Source organism: Rhineura floridana, chromosome 11 (assembly GCF_030035675.1).
Source record: "Rhineura floridana isolate rRhiFlo1 chromosome 11, rRhiFlo1.hap2, whole genome shotgun sequence".
Classification (NCBI taxonomy): domain Eukaryota; kingdom Metazoa; phylum Chordata; class Lepidosauria; order Squamata; family Rhineuridae; genus Rhineura; species Rhineura floridana.
The window spans coordinates 13307502-13325652 of record NC_084490.1 but is presented as its reverse complement, the minus strand read 5'-3'; the positions used below and the strand labels follow the sequence as shown (position 1 = coordinate 13325652).

General features: G+C 43.7%; 2 protein-coding genes across 3 annotated transcripts; both read right to left on the bottom strand.

Moving 5' to 3' along the window:
• Positions 1 to 1744: 1744 nt before the first annotated feature.
• Positions 1745 to 5793, bottom strand: LOC133366331 (C-type lectin-like). Its single transcript, XM_061589330.1, has 5 exons — positions 5742 to 5793; positions 4256 to 4350; positions 4024 to 4167; positions 2335 to 2449; positions 1745 to 1812 (listed from the first exon to the last, which is right to left on the bottom strand). The coding sequence occupies exons 1-5, from the start codon at positions 5791 to 5793 to the stop codon at positions 1745 to 1747; spliced, it is 474 nt and encodes a 157-aa protein (XP_061445314.1).
• Positions 5794 to 12984: 7191 nt separating this feature from the next.
• On the bottom strand, positions 12985 to 18151 carry LOC133366330 (C-type lectin-like). Of its 2 annotated transcripts, XM_061589329.1 has the most exons (6): positions 18056 to 18151; positions 16242 to 16320; positions 14933 to 15024; positions 14269 to 14409; positions 13697 to 13811; positions 12985 to 13052 (listed from the first exon to the last, which is right to left on the bottom strand). In XM_061589329.1, the coding sequence occupies exons 2-6, from the start codon at positions 16306 to 16308 to the stop codon at positions 12985 to 12987; spliced, it is 483 nt and encodes a 160-aa protein (XP_061445313.1). In that variant the 5' UTR covers positions 16309 to 16320; positions 18056 to 18151. The 2 variants fall into 2 exon arrangements, with proteins under 2 accessions (XP_061445313.1, XP_061445312.1); XM_061589328.1 differs by lacking the exon at positions 18056 to 18151 and having other exon boundaries at positions 16242 to 16377.

The following is an 18151-nucleotide window of genomic DNA, read 5'->3' as shown; positions in this document are numbered from 1 at the left end:
GTGCTGGTAAATGTTTAACAACCGGCTCTCCTGAAAAAAAAATCCAAGATGGATTTAGAAAGGGAAGAGGCACCAGAGATCATATTGCAGGCATACACTGGATAATGGAATGGACCAAGGAAGTTCAGAAGGAAATCACCCCATGTTTTATTGATTACAGCGAAGTCTTTGATTGTGTAGATTACAAAAAACTATGGAATGGTTTTGAAAGAAATGGGGGTACCACAGTATCTGATTGTTCTGATGCACAACCTATACTCTGGACAAGAGGCTAGTGTAAGGACAGAATATGGAGAAACCAATTGGTTCCCCATCAGAATAGGTGTGAGACAGGGGTGTATTTTATCATCCTATTTGTTTAATCTATATGCAGAACACATCATATGGAAAGCGGGATTCACCCGACAAGACTCCTCTAGATGTTTTTGACTACAGTTCCCATCAGCCCCAACCAAGATGGCCAGTTGAAGGCCATTTATAATCTATATTTCCTGTTCTAACAGCAACTCTTCAAGTTCTCAGCAATCCCTGATCCTGTGGATTTGAGATGCTGGTGATCAAACCTGGGACCTTTGGCATTCAAAGCATGTGTTTCTTTCTATCACAAAATTACAGCCATTCCCAGAATGACTACCTGTATACTGTTGGGCAGTCAAGCAGGTCTGGCTAGAGACTTTAACACCAGGGGCAATATAAACCCTGTGACATTTGACTGCAGGTTGAGCACCTTGCTTTACCACCAGGACACAACACACTTGTCTCCCCTGTACCACAGCAATGGTAAATTGCTGTAGTACTTGACTGTGAATTATGTGCTCCTGCCAAGAGCTTTCTGAGGACACTGTGGTCAAATGATGGATCTGAATATGGTGGTCAGGGGAGGGATGATTTAGTTCACATGTAAAGATGAACCTACCTAATCCACACTTTCCAAAACAATACATGAACCAAAACACAACCACCCTTTGAAGTTCACACTTCTCTGAATTTTGCAATGCAGTTCTCCGGCCAAGCAATGGGCACAAAAATGCATACATTAGGGTAGACTGTGCATACAAATGCACATATTCATGAAAGTTACATACAAAAACGCATAACATGTGGGGAATGAACTTTGCAAAAAACAAGGATGTTGGGCAAAATTGCATAGAAAAAAAATGTGGATATTGGAAAAATCTGCTCTAAAATGCTGGTGAATGTTTATCTTTTTTTTTAAGGTGACATGGAATTGAACTGAAGACTGGAAAGCTGAGAAACGGACGTTGACAGATTTGCCCAGTGCAGAGATAATTAGTTTCTCATCTTTCCACTCTTCATTTCCTCTACATTTCTTCTATATTTCCATATCACCTTAAAAAAAAAAAGATAAAACATTCACCAGCATTTTAGTGCAGATTTACCCATCCCTACATGGGGGGGAGGAGAGAGTCAGGCTGTATTCTAGAGTGAAAGAGAACCCCATCAGAAATGTGATCTCCACTTTAATATCATTGCACTGTCTGGGGCCAGGAGCATAAACAACAGAAATGATCACAGCAGCTTTTCAGAGTCCAGCCAATGGATAAAGGCAGAGAGAGTGGGTAGATGGATGAGGTCTTTTGAAGGAAGAAATTCTTGACATAACAGTGGACAAAGGATGGGGGTGATAATGTGGCTGGGTCTTCTTCTGATTCCCTTCCTTCCAAGATGATATGGTTTGGTCTCTCTGGCCCAACCTTCCCTCTGGAATGATAGTCTTCACTCTCTAGAGTTCATGTTTGCAGATATAGGCTTTCGGTTTCTTGCAAACAGCATCGATCCATCCTTTGTGTCCTGCAATGGGAAAAGAGAATCCAAGCTCCGGTTTGATCCTTTCTCCTTTAAGCACCTTCACGGGGTCCACATCCACTCCAGTAGTGGCAAAGTGCCCATTGGGACTATACATATATGGGAAGGCACCAGTGGCTCCAATGTGTGTTTGGAGATAAGGTGCACCCTCTGCCAAAAAAAGAAATGCTGAAAAATCACACACACACAACCCAAAAGTTTTCTAAAAAGGTAAGAGGGAGAATATTTCATAAAATCCTAGAATTATAGCATTCAAATGGACTTCTAGTCCAGCCTGCTCCTCGTTGCAGAAGTCTACAGCATCCTTGACAGAGGGCTGTGCAGCCTCTGCTTAAATACCTCCAGCAAAAGTGAGCCCACTGTCTCTCAGTCTGTCTGTCCCCCTCCTCTTTTTTACTCACCCCTATACTTTCTGTTCTATTTCCTTCTCCCCAAAGGGGAGAGAGTCATCACCATTGCCATCTACCTCAAAACTATCCATCAGTGGAAGGATTGTCACATGCCCACCTGCTGAGGCCCTCAAAGCCACACAGTACTCAGATTTCCAGAGATTGTTGGGTTCCCCACGCATCCAGTTCCTGTAGTTATATGAAGACTCATCAGACCACCTCCAGTTTCCATTCTGAAATGACAGAGGAGATAAGAATAGCTCTTCAGGGAGATGAAGAAAAGGGACATTGATCCCAGTGTCCTGTTTCTGACAACGGACAGCCAAGTGCAGGGCTGGCACCAGACTGCAGTGGACCCTCGGGCACCAGACTGCGGTGGCCTCGCAGCCCCCCCCACATGCATGTTTAAATATACTTGGCCATGCCACCTCTTGTGTCGCCATTTCAGTGCACATGCCTGCCATCTTAGGTGATGGCAGGTTTGCACACACAGTGTGCTGATTCGGCAATGCGAGAGGTGGTGCAACTGGGCATATTTAAGCACACATCTGCTGCACATGCATGCAGGGATGGTGTCTCCCGGGACAGTGGAGCTCCTGCACCACAATCTGTGCAACCATCCAGTCATGATTTGCAATCACCCTCACAGTCGCAGCTGTAGCGGCCCTTGGCCAGTGCCCAACCTGGCCGCCTGCTGGCACCAGGCCTAGCCAAGTGCTCTGGGTGTTCTCAACACAGGAACGTAGGAAGCTACTTTATGCTGAGTCAGACTCTTGGTCCATCTAGCTCAGTATTGTCTACACTGACTGATTTTTTTTAAAACAGACATATAATAACTGGCATTTAAATATATTATATGTCTTTTCTAACAAAATATGCACTTCTAAAGATATTCTTTGCCCACTTCACTACTTCAATCTGCACAGCTGGTACTTTTACAAGTGCCACATAATGTCTGTTCTACCTTTGCAAGGAATTGATCTTTCAGTGTGGACCACTTACTCTTTGGAACTCCCTGCCCATTGACACTAATCAGGCACCTTCATCGTATTGTTTTCAGTGCCCGCTGAAAATGATTTTTGTTTAAGCAAGGCTGCCCCATGGAAATTTGACATGTGTTTTGATAGGTAATTTTATTTTGTAATGTATATTTTTCAAACTGCTGGTTTTATTTTGAAAGACTTGTTTTTAACATCTGATGTTATTGGTAATGTTAATGTAATGCACACACACACATATCTTAGAGGTTTTGATAACTAAGCGGTATATTATTTATTTATTTATTTTATTACATTTATATACCGCCCCATAGCAGAAATTCTCTGGGCGGTTTACAGCATTTAATAAAAACAAATATACAAATTTTAAAACACAAAAAACTATTTAAAAACACAATTTAAAAAAAATTAAAAACAATTTAAAAACACATGCTTTTAAAATGCCTGGGAGAAGAGGAAAGTCTTGACCTGGTGCCGAAATGATAACAGTGTTGGTGCCAGGTGCACCTAGTCAGAGACATCATTGCATAATTTGGGTATATAAATCCTGATAAATAAATAAACAAATAAAATTCTCTCTCTAAACATGCATTTAAAAACATATTTTGATACAACGTTTGAGCCCAAAAACTCCGCCAGAATGTTCAGGACATCTGGAAGCCGATGGATAACTAAGTTCTGATCCACGGATCAGGTCAGTTCACATCAGAAGTGGCAAAGATCAAGTTCCTTCAACATTCCTGAATTGGTGGTACCTGGAGCAGCGCTTGATTGGCAGATCAATAAGACCAGGAGGCTACATTACTTACTTGGTGAGCGTCATGGAGTCCGATCCAGACGTCAACCTCTCTTTCTTTCTTGTAAGTGCAGATATGTTTGGACACTATCAGAGTTTCTGGCCATGCCAGGATGGATGCGAGGTGGGTGCCACGGCCGTAACTCTGACACTCAATCTGGAGAAAGGATATGACCACAACAAGAAGCCCTTCATCGTTCTGTTCGACTTTCTCCGCAACCTGTTTGTGAACGGTGGGGTCTTACCTCAGCTGCGTGCCAACTCAGCTTCTCCTGAAAAAACCCATAGCAGTTGCCCTGGTACTGTAGCCATTCCCTGGGGCAGGCGTCTGCTTCAACAGCTTGCAGATACGGAGAAAAGATTTTGAGAGAGATGAAGAACAAAATGTTTAGCTGGAAAACAGATGGTGAGTTGCTTGTTTTAATGCAGGGGTTGCCAACATTTTGGGGGCAGTGGGCACTTTTGGAATTTAGGGGAAGTGTTGTGGTGGGTGTCAGTCACAAAATGGCTGCTGTGCAGTGTTTTATATATATATATAATTATTTATTACATTTGTATACTGCCCCATAGCCGAAGCTCTCTGGGCGGTTTACAACAACTAAAAACATTAAAAACAAATATACAAATTTAAAAACACTTTTTTAAAAAAACAATTTAAAAACACATGCTAAGATGCCTGGGAAGAAAGTCTTGACCGGGCACTGAAAAGATAACAGTGTTGGCACCAGGCGCACCTTGCCACGGAAATCATTCCATAATTTGGGGGCCACCACTGAGAAAGCCCTCTCCCTTGTTGCCATCCTCCCAGCTTCCCTCGGAGTAGGCACCCGGAGGAGGGCTCTTGATGTTGAGCATAGTGTACAGGTGGGTTCATGTCGGGAGAGGCGTTCCATCAGGTATTGTGGTCCCAAGCCATATAAGGCTACACCTGGTTCTTTGATGGATTCTATTTCACACTCACTCACACATTCGTGCTCCTTCCTATTCTCCAGTCCAGTCCACCCACTGTCTCAGCTTCACTCTTTCCTTCCCAATAGGTTCCTGTCCTACCATCACACACCCACTCTTTCACTCTTCCTTCCTGGCTTCCATTCACTAATACTCTCTCTCTTCTGCTACTCTTTTCATTCCAGTTTCCTTTCCTCTATATATCACTTTGTTAGTGGTGGGGCAGAAGGGCGGAAGCCAACAGTAGGTGGTGCCAGAGCCAATAACAGGAACCGTCGGCTAATTCTTGGTTTGTTCCCATCCTCCTCACTGCTGAGGCAGCAACCCATTTCATAGATAGCCTGAGGCAGAGTCAGGTAGATCTAGGGCTGGGGACTCCTGGAGGCAGAGAATCGCACTTGTATTTCATAATTTCCTGCATTTTTTTAAACACGGGATCAGTCAGACCTTAGTGAGTGACCAAATCAGACCACTGGTCCATCTAGCTCAGTATTGTCTACACTGACTGGCAGCAGCTCTCCAGGGTTTCAGACGGGAGTCTTTCCTATCCTTAGCTGGAGCGTTGAACCTGGGATCCTTTGCATTCATAGCATGTGCTCTCCCATTGATCTATGGCCCTTGCAAATTCACCACTTGGTTGCCATACATCAGAATGTTATTCCATTTTCATTCATTATTCAAGGCTTTTGCTCTTTATTCATCAGGCCTCAACCCCTCAGGCATCCGGCCGTCTTTCTTTCTATTCAGCACAGGGAATGGCCAGATGACCCAGTGGGAACTCACCTCTCATGAAGAAGCCAAGCAGCCAAAGGCTAAGATAGGCCAAAGACCCCATTTTACGCCTTCACCTAAGAAAAAAATTAAGAGAAGTTGTTGCACAAGAAAGTGAATGAGTTGCCAAGAGCCTTGGACAATGTGGGGTCTTGAAAGGAGAATCAGTAATTCAGATATACAGTTTTCCTCATCAGCTCACGTTTGGCTCACTTTGGCACAGAGTATATTTATTATATCCTTTTGTATCGCATCCATCAGGGCCAGCCCAAGGTGTTTTGCTGCCTAAGGTGAAGGACAAGAGAGTCACCCCATTTCACATACAGAACCTGGACAGCCACCTGTCAGTATGCTTTAACCTGGGTTCCTGCACTGTGCAGGGGGTTGGACTGGATGGCCTTATACGACCCTTCCAGCTCTACTCTTCCATGATTCTGTAACTGGACTGGCACTTGAATCTTATTTTGACACTGATGGGGGAGGTCCTTCCTGAGGGCAGCAGGACAGGCTGTCCTCCAACACCCCTCTGCCACTCACCCCCCTCTGTAGCATCTGCCACATGAGACAACTGCCTCACTCTGCCTAATGGTAGGGAGGGTTTATAGAAAATAAGCAGAGATGAAGTTGGACCCTGCTGTTGTCAGATATAATTGCGCCCTGATGTTCACAACAACCCAGGTAGGTAGTCAATGACTGGCTCATGGTCACTCAAGGAATTTTATCACTGTGAATACAATTGAGCCCAGGCCTATTCAGTTCAAGAATAGCTCTGTCTTTCAACTATACCACACTGGCTGCATTCACACAGAGCTCTAGGCCATGGTTTGTTTTAACCATGATTTGTTCAACAAACCATGAGTCATCTCACAGACGAGCAAACAAGTAATGGCTTGTTTCTCCAAACCTTGGTTTGTTCTCCAGATGATCTTGCCTTGTGCTTCTGTAGCTTGCCAGGTATGTGGAGTGGGGTGGCCAAACAAACAAGACTGTATGGTTAAGTAAGACTGTTGGGTTTGGACATAATGCCAAACCATAATTACAACAAGTCATGATTTGTAAACCATGGCTTCACATCGTGCTTTGTTGGCAGAAAACAAACCACAGTTGTCTACTGGGCAGGGTTTGCATGTTCAGACAAACCATAGTTTGGCCAAAGAAACCATGGCTTAACGTTATGAATATGAATTTTTTGTTAATGTTCTACCTGCATGGCCCCTACAAATCCTATAAAAAGAAAAGATGCAGACTCTCCAATCTGTACATTGCAGATCATAAAACACAAGTATTTACTCACTCACCCAAGTCCCGTTCCCAAGGTTGCTGCCCTTGAGAGGTAGCTGCCTTTGCTATGTCCTGCTGAGGCTGTCTCATTCTGAGCAGCTTTTATCTAAACCCAGATGGAATCTGGCTGAAATCTGGGACAGAAAGGTGAAGGCAGTGCATGTTGGACAAGTTCCCTGATTGCACAAGCCAAGGGCAAGCTAAGCCAGGGGCCATTTTAATGCAAAATTTTAAAAAAGAAATCCTTGTTGTTTTCATTGTTGTTGATAATGATGATGATGATTGTTTTAAAGCATCCTTCGAAATTAAATTTCAAACACAATTATGAAAACGTTTTAAATTTCAAAGCCAATTTCCAAGTTTTTTCAGTGCTGTGCCTGATGGGAGCCCTGGAAACTGTAGACGTGACCATCAATATACTTCCCTCTCCCCGCCCCCGATTGGACAGAAATTCCTCCTGGTGTCAACATCACCAGACCTGATTGGCATCACACAAAACAATTCCCCAGAAGCTCCCCAGTGTCTAGAAATAGCCTTCGACCTGAGTTCCACCTTTGCCTAGAGCCCAAACAACTGTGGATTGTGGATTAAACTGGCTGATGTGAACAGCTGAGAGTTAATGCCCCGTGGAAACTTTCAACATGACCTGCTGAAATTGCCTGCACCTGCTGAAATTTACAAGAAGTGTGCATTTACAGGAAATTGGGGTGGAGGGGATGGATAAGCGCTGAGATTGGAGCTGCAGCAGGAGAAGAGATCCAATCAGCTTGGGGGATTCTGTGTGATAAGCACCACAGCCTCCAGCCTGCTGTTTCCTTCAGAATATCTTCTCCATTGGACAGAAATGAGCAAGGCATGTACACACACAGCCTTAAACCCAAGAGGAAGCATCAGTGCTGGAGTTGCCTTGCTCCAGGGAAAGGATGTGGCACCTGAATTCAGGCATTATCTTCCATTTTTCTGCTAAGTACTAAGCGTCCTCAGAAATACATACATTGGACGCCCTTTTCATTGCGTCTTCATGATGATTTGTCCTTACAATGGTATTAGGGCTTTCAATATGGTTTGCACCTGCGAACATTTCCAGGAGGACATGCTATTTCATTCGCAATCCATGCGTGTCCCATAGCTTCCTACTGAAATGGTTGGTTGTACTGTACTGCCTTCAAGTCGATTCCGACTTATGGCGACCCTATGAATAGGGTTTTCATGGTAGGCGGTATTCAGAGGGGGTTTACCATTGCCTCCTTCTGAGGTTGAGAGGCAGTGACTGGCCCAAGGTCACCCAGTGAGCTCCATGGCTATGTGGGGATTCGAACCCTGGTCTCCCAGGTTGTAGTCCAACACCTTAACCACTACACCACACTGGCTCTCCCTACTGAAATAGTATAACTTTTTATAGCAGAAATATTCCGTGGGAAGGTCCCTGCTTTGTTGTGCTATAGTGCAAGAGTGCCCCTCCAGACAGCAATGGTATGTAACACTGGGGACGCACCGCAGAACAACTTATAAAGCAGAATGGTGTTTGGATGGTCCAGTATAAATTGAGCAATCCAGATTGTTATCCGTATTTTAGTGTGTACATCTCCTAATAAAGTTTTGTATTCAATTTTGTCTAATATACACATTTTCGCAAAGCAGTTTTCAGCCTAGTGCAGATTAGAATACTGTGATCAGGTCATCTGTGTGTCTTGCTCAATCTCCTACCCAAGAGCTAAAATGCTAATGGGAACATTAGCCCTTTCTCTCATTTTACCTTTAAACCAGACTTGGACTAAACAGCCCTTCTTCAAATGGACACCTTCAAGCAGAAGGTAAGGTAGTACAAGTGAGATAGATCCAAAGCTAATTGGGTAAAGTACTTAAGTCACTTCCAGAGTTCTAATTATTATTATTATTATTATTATTATTTAAATTCATAACCCACCCTTCCTCCCAGCAGGAGCCCAGGGCAGCAAACAAAAACAGTAAAAACATTCTAAAACATCATAAAAACAGACTTTAAAGTATATTAAAACAAACATCTTTAGAAATATTCAAGTCTTTTATGAAAGGATTCAAAATAGATCAACTCCGAGAAAGAAAAGGCTGTGTTAAAATTAAAAAGTAATTTCTGACTGATCCTAGACTGGCACAGTATGTAAAGAAGAGCCAGTAACGTACAAGCAAATATATATATTAGCTGGTATGCAACCAACACTCCTGCATGCATCAGTCTTTAGAGCAAGCTGTATTCAAGGGGGGGGACAGACTTCCCATCAATGGCAGTGAAAGGTTGAGTGTGTTGTAGGTGGGTGCTTAGCATTTGTGATTCACAAAGGTCACGGAAGGAGAGGTGTGCATTTGGGGGAGGGTCATAGCTCAATGGCTGAACATGTGCCTTGCATGCAGGAAGTCCCAGATTCAATCCCTGGCATCTCCAGATAGAACTGTGAATGTCCTCTGTCTGAAACCCTGGAGAGCTGCTGCCAGTCAGTATAGACAACACTGAGCTTGATGGACCAATGGTCTAACTCAGTATAAGCAGAGCTTGGAAAAATTACTTTTTTGAACTACAACTCCCATCTGCCCCAGCCAGCATGGCCACTGGATTAGGCTGATGGGAGTTGTAGTTCAAAAAAGTAACTTTTCCAAGCTCTGAAAGGCAGCTTCCTACATTTCTTCATGGGGAAGGATCCTCCTCCCCTCTTGGGCTGCTATCAGACAGGAGGGGAACATCAGCTGTGGGGCCCTCCAGAGTGGTGTTTTATTGCCGGTGTGTTGTGCAACATGTTCTTTTCAACACAATCACAGTGCATTCATGGTGGTTTTATTCCATTTTATTTGTTCTTCTGTGATGCTTCCCCAATGCTACCACATTGTTCCTCTCCGGAGGGGCTATAGTGTAACAAAAGCAGGACACAGAACACCCCAAACACAGAACATTTGTGGTATGAAAAGTTAGGGGATTTCAGCAGGGTAATTACAAGATATGCACTGACTGGAAATGAAGTACTATGACTGCTCCAGAACTTTTGCAGGCACAAATGGCAAATGGTGACATATGACTGCCCCGATAGCATCATGAGCACCAATCAGATGGATAGAGGATTGAGCTCTTCAGCGTGGCTGGGGACCTTGTGGCCCTCCTGATGTTGTTGGACTCCAACTCACATCTGGAGGGCACCACAGTAGCTACCCCTGTTCTAGGCCTCATTTTGTATTTTCATAAATAGCTCAAGTTCATTCATGAGAAGTCGTTATTAATGGAACCCAGAGAAGATCTCCATAGCTCTGCTACAACAATACTGTGCGTGCTCAAGGGAGGCTGGTTTTCAGTAGGGGATTATTCTCCGCAGTAGAGAAGGGAAAGCCGGGGTCCTCCAGACATTGCTGAATTGGTGTTGCCCCTTGTGGAACTCAGCAGACAGAAGGACGGGGACAAATCTAGAATTATTTGTGTCTCATTGGCTCTGGCTCCACCTACTGTTGGGCTCTGTGATGTCCCTGTATATATATGACTGTAAATATGGTAAGTGCGGGTTTATTAGAGTGTATATGGTAAGTGGACTGAGTGAGAGGGGGGAATACATGGGCTGGAATGCTGGAGAATGTTGTATTATGATTGGCTGAGCGTTTGAGTGTCTGAAGGTATAAGTGAGACGATGACAGTTAAGAGGAGAGTTCTGTGGGGTTGGAGTTCGGTTGGTTGGAGGCGGTTGGTTGGAGAGAGTTGGTATTTGACGACTGGAAACATAAAGAGTTACGCATCTGATGAAACCATACACTTGTTAAACTATACCTTTAAGTAATCTTGTTATTCCTGTGTATATAAATAAATATTTCTTGGTTTACCTAACGTCTGATCCTTGGCTGGGTTTACACAGACCAGAAAGGTGGACAGGGTTTATACCAAGGTTGGGAAACAGTATGGTGGCAGCGGTGAAGATATAGTGTAACATCATCAGGTATCCAGAGCAACCCAGGGCTGTATTCTTTATAGGCACAAAGATACAGGGAGTTTGTGGCCTGCAAGTGCACCCAGACACAAAGTATCAATAGGCCTGGAGGAGACTAAGGCACAGTATCGAGGCAATATTGAATTACTGGGAGTGACTGGTGGTGCTGCCTAGCAGTGGGATCTTGAGAGATCTTTGCTAGAGCCTGTGAGGGAAACATTTTAAAACCAGGACACTGAGGTGGGACCATGACAAGGCGGTAACCACAGGTGGGATCCTAGCAGGTGGTGGCCTGAAAGAGGGATCCTGACAGGAAGGGTACTGAAAGGCTCCCTACCTTCTGCCCTACCAGTCCCAATGGACACTAAAGATGGCAAGATCTGTCCATTTCAGTTCTCTCCATTTCTCATGTTTCCAACCTTAAATTCAGTTCTGATTTTTTTAAAATCCTCATGAAAATTCTCCAGCATTTTAGTGCGAATTTCTCCTAATAAACACAATGTTGTAGACAGCTTTGACTAGTGTACACATTTTTGAAAGCAATTTCTCATCATATAATGCATTTTTGTGTGCTATTTCCATTCGTATATTTATTTTTATGCACACTTTCCCCTAACAGATGCATTTTTGTAATTGGTTGGCAAACTGCATGGCAAACCTTGAATTCTGTAGGCTGCCTGTGTTTCACTTCTCATATTGTTTAGAAAAGTGCAAATTTGATGCATTCGACTTGAAATGTTAACTGAATCAAATTTCTCCCCTATCTCTAATGGGCACCAGCCACCACTGATGAGGAAACAGGTCTATGATTGATGACAGGCTGTGTTCATAGTATACCTTTAAAGCACATTCAAAGCACATCCCCCCTCCAAAATCTTGGGAACTGTAGTTTACCCATCTACACTTCCTAGCACCCTTAACAAACTACAATTCCCAAGATTCTTGGGGGGGCTTTGAATATCCTTTTAAGGTATAGTGCGTACGCAGCCTTAGAAGGGATTGCTTAGAAGGGGAGAGTCAGAGTCAGGTGACAGAGAGAATGAATCAGGGACAAGAGAGACAAATGGCTGATTGGGCAAAGAAGGCTTGGGGGGAGAATTGTACGGGTACTGCTAGAGAATATTAACTGTGTCATAAGAAAAATCGGAAAGGCTATTAGAGAACTTGGAAGCCACCAAATGGAAATTAGGACAGGATGCCTGTACCCTTGAAGCAGAGGTAGGGACTAAGGCCTTGCGTGACCCTCTGGGCCTCTCCCTCTCCCTCTCTGGACTCTCCCTAGGACACCCCCTCACCACTATGCTCCATGCCCTCTTTGGATGCTTTTGCCTGGCTTGAATGTATCCTTGAACTGTGCTCATTCCTTTTCCTTGCCCAAATGGAGGTTGGAGGGGTGTGCATATGAGTACCAACCTTTGAATTGCGCAGGGCTGGAATGTAACCTGCTGTACAAGACATGAGAGTCAACATCCATTGCTCTGCCCATTTTTGCCTCTGGCCCCGCCCACCACTGGGACGCAACCCCTGAAAGGTTTCCTGTGAGGGAAGGTGGCCCTTAGGCTAAAGGTCCCCAATCCCTGCTTTGAAAGTTGTAGTGAAGCAGGATTTGAGCAGGAGGAAGTCTTTCACGCAGGGCCGAGAGACCCTGCACCTGCTGGCATTCTCCCTTCTGCTCAACGGTTAACGGTCAAGAGGAGCCCCCCGCTGCCCTCCTTTCAATCTGGGAACCCAAGTGGAGGTCAAGTGGACTGAGAGCCTTCTGCAATAACAGGAACATACCAAGAGATTTATGCATAAGAAAGGGTTTATTAAGATTTCATTGTGCTGCAGCCATTAATAAGGGGTAAAACTGTAGGAGAAGAGAGAGGCCCACAAGGCAGCTTTTCTGAGATAGGGCTGTGAATTGTGTGGGCAAGAGCTGGTCTTTTGCTCTGCAAGATGGAGAAGGTCATGAATAACATCTGTCACATGAGCTGATCTCTCAATGTTGATTCCAGTTGCATCCCAGCAAGCACAGTTGGGAACTACAGTCTTCTTTAGAGTTCGTGTTTGCAGATGTAGGTGTTGAGCTTCTTGCACTGAGCATCATTCCACTCTTTAAACTCTAACGTGCAAAAAGACAAGACAAATGTTATTTTTTCTTTGTCCATTATTTCTTGCCTGGATTTGGCTATGGACTGTAGAATGTCAACTATTTAGTAATCTTTCAGTTATTAAAGAGTAATGCTTCTAGTCCTCATGCCTGCAAAAGATTTTTTTAGGAGGAGATTATAGGAACAATTCGAGGGTTAAGAAGGAGGCAGCTTTCTTAAAAATCCAGAATAACTCTCTGTTTCACAGTTCCTATAAACTTTTTCATTTAGGGACATTGAATATGTGTGGGCTCATGGCAGCAACTTCTGCCCCCAAATGGCACATGATCATTGAAGATCCATAAAAAATGTAAATGTACTGCTTTCAAGTCGATTCCAACTTACGGCGACCCTATGAATAGGGTTTTCATGAGGCTGAGAGGCAGTGACTGGCCCAAGGTGAGCCAGTGAGCTTCATGGCTATGTGGGGATTAAACCCTGGTCAACATCTGGAGGGCACCACACTGATTACTTCTGAAGTAGGCCATTGCTGATCTGGTAGTTCAAGAATCTGATTTGTGAACATGGCTCAAAACTATGGCTTTGCAAGCTCACAAAGACCCATGCCAGCCACCTGTCCTTGTCCTTCCTCGGCCCCTGAGAATGGCTTGCTTACCAGTGGATCGTCGCAGTTCCACACAGTACTCAGAGTTGCGGAAGTTGTCTGGCTGGTGGGTCATCCAGGCCTTGTAGTTGTAGGTCGATTCATCAGCCCACCTCCATCTCCTAGTCTGCAGAAACGAGACAGAAGCGATTGTGTGACTAAGGAAAGAGAGGAGTCAGAAACAAAGACATTGTTGGGATGACACCAACGCAAGATTAGCTGGAGACATTACCAGCTGTGATGCAGACAGTAGAGGGGTACTCCCATAAAAAACAATGAAGAAGTAGCATGTGGGATTCAGTCTGGGAGATTATTGAGATAACGATGGGATGCTATTGCTACGGGCAAGCAAACAATGGCATCTTCTGCTCCTCCATCTCATCACCACCACTGGGTCAGAGCAAGAGGTGGGTGAACAAGCAGGCTGCCATGATGAAGAGGAGGAGCAAGTTTAGAGGGCTCTTGTGAGTGGGTCTCTGCTGGAGTGTGGGCACTCAGCAGATGCCCAACCATACCAATCCTTGACACCAGTCCTGTTGAGGAGCCACTACTCAGTGACAATAACCAGGAATGGAGAAGCTCACCTGACGGACATCATGGAGCCCAATCCAGACATCACTTATCTCTTGCTGGTAAGTGGAGATGTGCTCAGCCACCAAGAGCGTCTCTGCTTTAGTGAGGACAGAGGCGAGATGAGCCCCACGGCCATAGCTCTGGCATTCAATCTGGGGATGGAGAAGGAAAGATCAAAGTTTTGAGTTTCAATCAAGTTTTCAGCAGGATTGGTGCAGAGCCGAATCTGCTCACATTTGAATTAAATTTCTTTTACATGTTATTTTTCCTGATATATGCATTTGTATGCATATAGGGGAATATAATGTGCTTTGTTTTTAATTATTTCTAATGATGTACTTTAAAACCGTTGTAACACCACCCTGGGATCTCAGGGTGAAGGACAAGTAAATAATAACAAGAACAACAACAATAATAATATACACATTTTAATATGTGTCAGTTGGAGAACTGCATTGAAAAATTCAGAGAAGTGTGAATTTCTAAGCATAGCTATATTCCAATTCATTTTGGAATCTGCAGATGTGGTGGGTTTGCATTAAAATGAAAAGTGAACTGTATTTCTCTCCCATCTGTAGTTCCAGCCAAATCCTTGAACTGGGAACCATGAAACTAACTTATACAGACTGCACACTACAGTATATCACACCGGGGTGGGTAAGAATTGCTTCCTACCTCAGCCTCTTGCCACGTCAATTTAGTATCGAAATATGCATAGCAGTTGCCTTGGTTTTGCAGCCACTCTCTGGCACAGGAGTCAGCCTTGGCTGTATGGAGACAAAGGGGTATACAGGAAAGATCAGAAGCACAGGGCAGTCATCAGATATTCCAAAATGTGTTGTTTTAAAGAAATAAAACCCAACCGTGCCTATACCACAGGTAGGGATAGATAACTTTGTCAATTTCAGTTTCAGTTTCTTATTTTTCCAGTCTTAAATTCATTTATCCACATATCTGCTGCAATTTGCAATTTTTTAATTTCAAAAAATCCTCGTGAAAATTGTCAGCATTTTAGTGCTAATTTCCCATAATAAACACATTTTTGTAAGAGAGTTTTGAGTAATAGACACATTTTTTGGAAGCAATTTCCCCTAATACAATGCATTTTTGCATGTTATTTTCAGATGCAATTTTAATGCACACTTTCTCCTAACATAAGAAATTTGGAACACACTATTCGGCTGGAGAATTGCAGTGCAAAATTCAAAGAAATGTGAATTTTGAAGGATAATTGTGTTGCGTTCTGCACATTGGTTCAAGCAGCATGAATTGCATAGTTTCTCATTAAATGGCAAACAAAATCAAATTTCTCCACTATCCATAAGCATAGGTGGCAAAGTCAAGGGGTTTCTGAACACATGAATTTTCAACAGTACCAAGCTCACAAGTTTTCGCACAAAAATCCACTTCAAGGTTTTCCTCCCAAGAGTTCTTTTCCAACCACCTAATTTAGGAAGCTTTTTATTTGTTGCTGTTGTTAGACAACTGGAGTCAGAAACCTTTATTGATCTACTACCAATCAATGAGAGATCTAATAGATCCTGATCTACCTCTTGCCCACCCTGGGATCTTTGTTATTTAAAGTCCCTTTAAGTGCTGAATTGATTCATCTCTTTGGCTGCATACACACCATATATTTAAAGCACATTCAAAACATAATTTCCCTCCAAAGAATCCTAGGAACTGTAGTTGGTTAAGGGTGCTCTGGGAGGGATAAAACTACAAATCCTAGGATCCTTGGGGGTGTGTGTCTAAATAGCCAGAAATTTATTAGATCTTAGTGGGTTACCATTACTTGAAAACATTGCACCTACATTTAAAAAAAAAAAATCTGTTCAAGACTCCCAAAGATTTCTGGATAACTACTAATTCTAGTAACTTTTAAAAAGATTAAATCAATCAGCTAAAGGTATCTGATGAACAGTGGTTATTCAGCCACTTGTTAACTGGTCATGTAATGCTGATATTTGTTAAGGGGACTCACCGCCCAGGAAAGGATTGGAAACCAGTGTGCCGAGAAGACAAAGACTGAAGAAGGTGAAGAGACCCATCTTCTGGTTGGCCTTTGAGGTGGGGAGAAGAAGATTAAGTTCAACAGGTGCATTTAGTGAATGGACCATAGCTCAGCAGCAGAGCGCCTGCTTTAATGCTGAAGGTCACAGCTTCAGTACCCAACATCTCCAGTAGAGCTGGGACAGACCCCCTGTCTGAAATCCTGGAGAGCTGATGCCCATCAGTGTAGACCAGCCTTTCCCAACCAGTGTGCCTCCAGATGTTGTTGGACCACAATTCCCATCTTTCCTGACCATTGGCAATGCTGGCTGAGGCTGATGGGAGTTGTGGTCCAACAACATCTGGAGGCACACTGGTTGGGAAAGGCTGGTGTAGACCATACTGTATTGTGCTACATAGACCGATAGCCTGACTCAGTATGTTCCATTCATCTAGTGCAGGTTTCGGGAACCTGTGGCCCTCCAGACATTACTGGACTACAACTCCTATCATCCCTAGCTGTTGGCTATGCTGGCTGGGGCTGATGGAAGCTGGAGTCACATAACACCTGGTTTCCCATTCCTGAGCTAACATCACAAAGGAAAGGAAGTTACTGAGCACTACAGACTTCAGTTGCCTCCTGTCCTTCCTATGAGAAAGAAGGAAAACTACAGTGAAGGTGAATTATGTGCTAGTTTTGGATACAACCTGAAAGGGAATCAGATGCTTTGTTTTCATCTGATATAGTACAGCAAGGAGGAAACTAACACCCAGTGGCAAGCCCTTTTGAGGGTCATTTCATACATTGCGTTCTGATAAACCCAGATTTGCCCCCAAGGATGCACTCAAGAGAAGGAATTTCACCTTGGCAAGTGCATTAGTACGATATCATATGTTTGAAAATGCTTGCCTGTCCATTTTTAGATGTACATTAAAATTGCATCATGTTTTCTATACCAAGCCTCCACGTTGCTGCTTGTGATCCAGCCCACCAATGAAGTGGAGATCAGATTTCAAACTGCATGCCGATCATTTAACTAAGGTTTGCAGCTCTTCTTGAAAGTTCAAAATGAATTCTTCCATATCTTCTAAGCTGTTGTTGTTGTTGTTATGTGCCTTCAAGTTGATTACGACTTATGGCGACCCTATGAATCAGCAACCTCCAAGAGCATCTGTCATGAACCACCCTTCTAAGCAGAGCTAGGAAAAGTTACTTTTTTTAAACTACAACTCCCATCAGCCCCAGCCAGCATGGCCAGTGGATTGGACTGATGGGAGTTGTAGTTCAAAAAAGTAACTTTTCCAAGCTCTGCTTCTAAGTCAGTCAATACATTTCTTAATGGCTGGGGTCTGAAATATCATTCCTCTTGATTTCATTTAAGACTTAATGCTATGTTTCCCAAGGGTCATAAAGTTGGAAGATACCTCAAAGGTCATCTAGTCCAACCCACTGCAGATGCAGGAAATCCACTACTACATCATTCCTCATAGGTGGAAAGTCTATGCTGAAGAACCTCCAATCAAGGAGAGCCCACCACTTTCTAATGCCTTGTTCATGAGTGCATCAACATATTTCAAAACTTTTGAAAACATTCCATTCTACAGCAGATGTGGGAAAATTTGGCCCTCCACATGTTGCTGAACTACAACCCCCATCAGCCCCAGCAAGCATGGCTAATGGCCAGGGATGATGGGAGTTGTAGTTCAGCAAAGTCTGGAGAGCCAAAAGTTCCTCACACCTGCTCTACAGCCTGCAGGAACCCACACACTAAGACTTACAGATCCCCAGAATCCTCCAGTACTTACCTTATGTTGTTATTCTCTTGGGTGGTGGATAGATGTTGTTGACAGCTGAGCCAGGATCCTCTCTGATGGTCTCACCTTCTCAGAGTGACGGTTATA

What these genes read in the sequence shown, in the direction of transcription:
- LOC133366331 (XM_061589330.1), bottom strand. Translation starts at nt 5,793, where the DNA reads ATGGGGTCTTTGGCCTATCTTAGCCTTTGGCTGCTTGGCTTCTTCATG. An exon ending in GACTCCATGACGCTCACCAA is followed by an intron (nt 2,450 to 4,023) that starts GTAAGTAATGTA and finishes CTGTCATTTCAG; the next exon opens with AATGGAAACTGGAGGTGGTC. An exon ending in GGCTTTGAGGGCCTCAGCAG is followed by an intron (nt 1,813 to 2,334) that starts GTGGGCATGTGA and finishes TTCCCATTGCAG; the next exon opens with GACACAAAGGATGGATCGAT.
- LOC133366330 (XM_061589328.1), bottom strand. Translation starts at nt 16,377, where the DNA reads ATGGTCCATTCACTAAATGCACCTGTTGAACTTAATCTTCTTCTCCCC. An exon ending in TGACGTGGCAAGAGGCTGAG is followed by an intron (nt 14,410 to 14,932) that starts GTAGGAAGCAAT and finishes CTCCATCCCCAG; the next exon opens with ATTGAATGCCAGAGCTATGG. An exon ending in GGAACTGCGACGATCCACTG is followed by an intron (nt 13,053 to 13,696) that starts GTAAGCAAGCCA and finishes TTTGCACGTTAG; the next exon opens with AGTTTAAAGAGTGGAATGAT.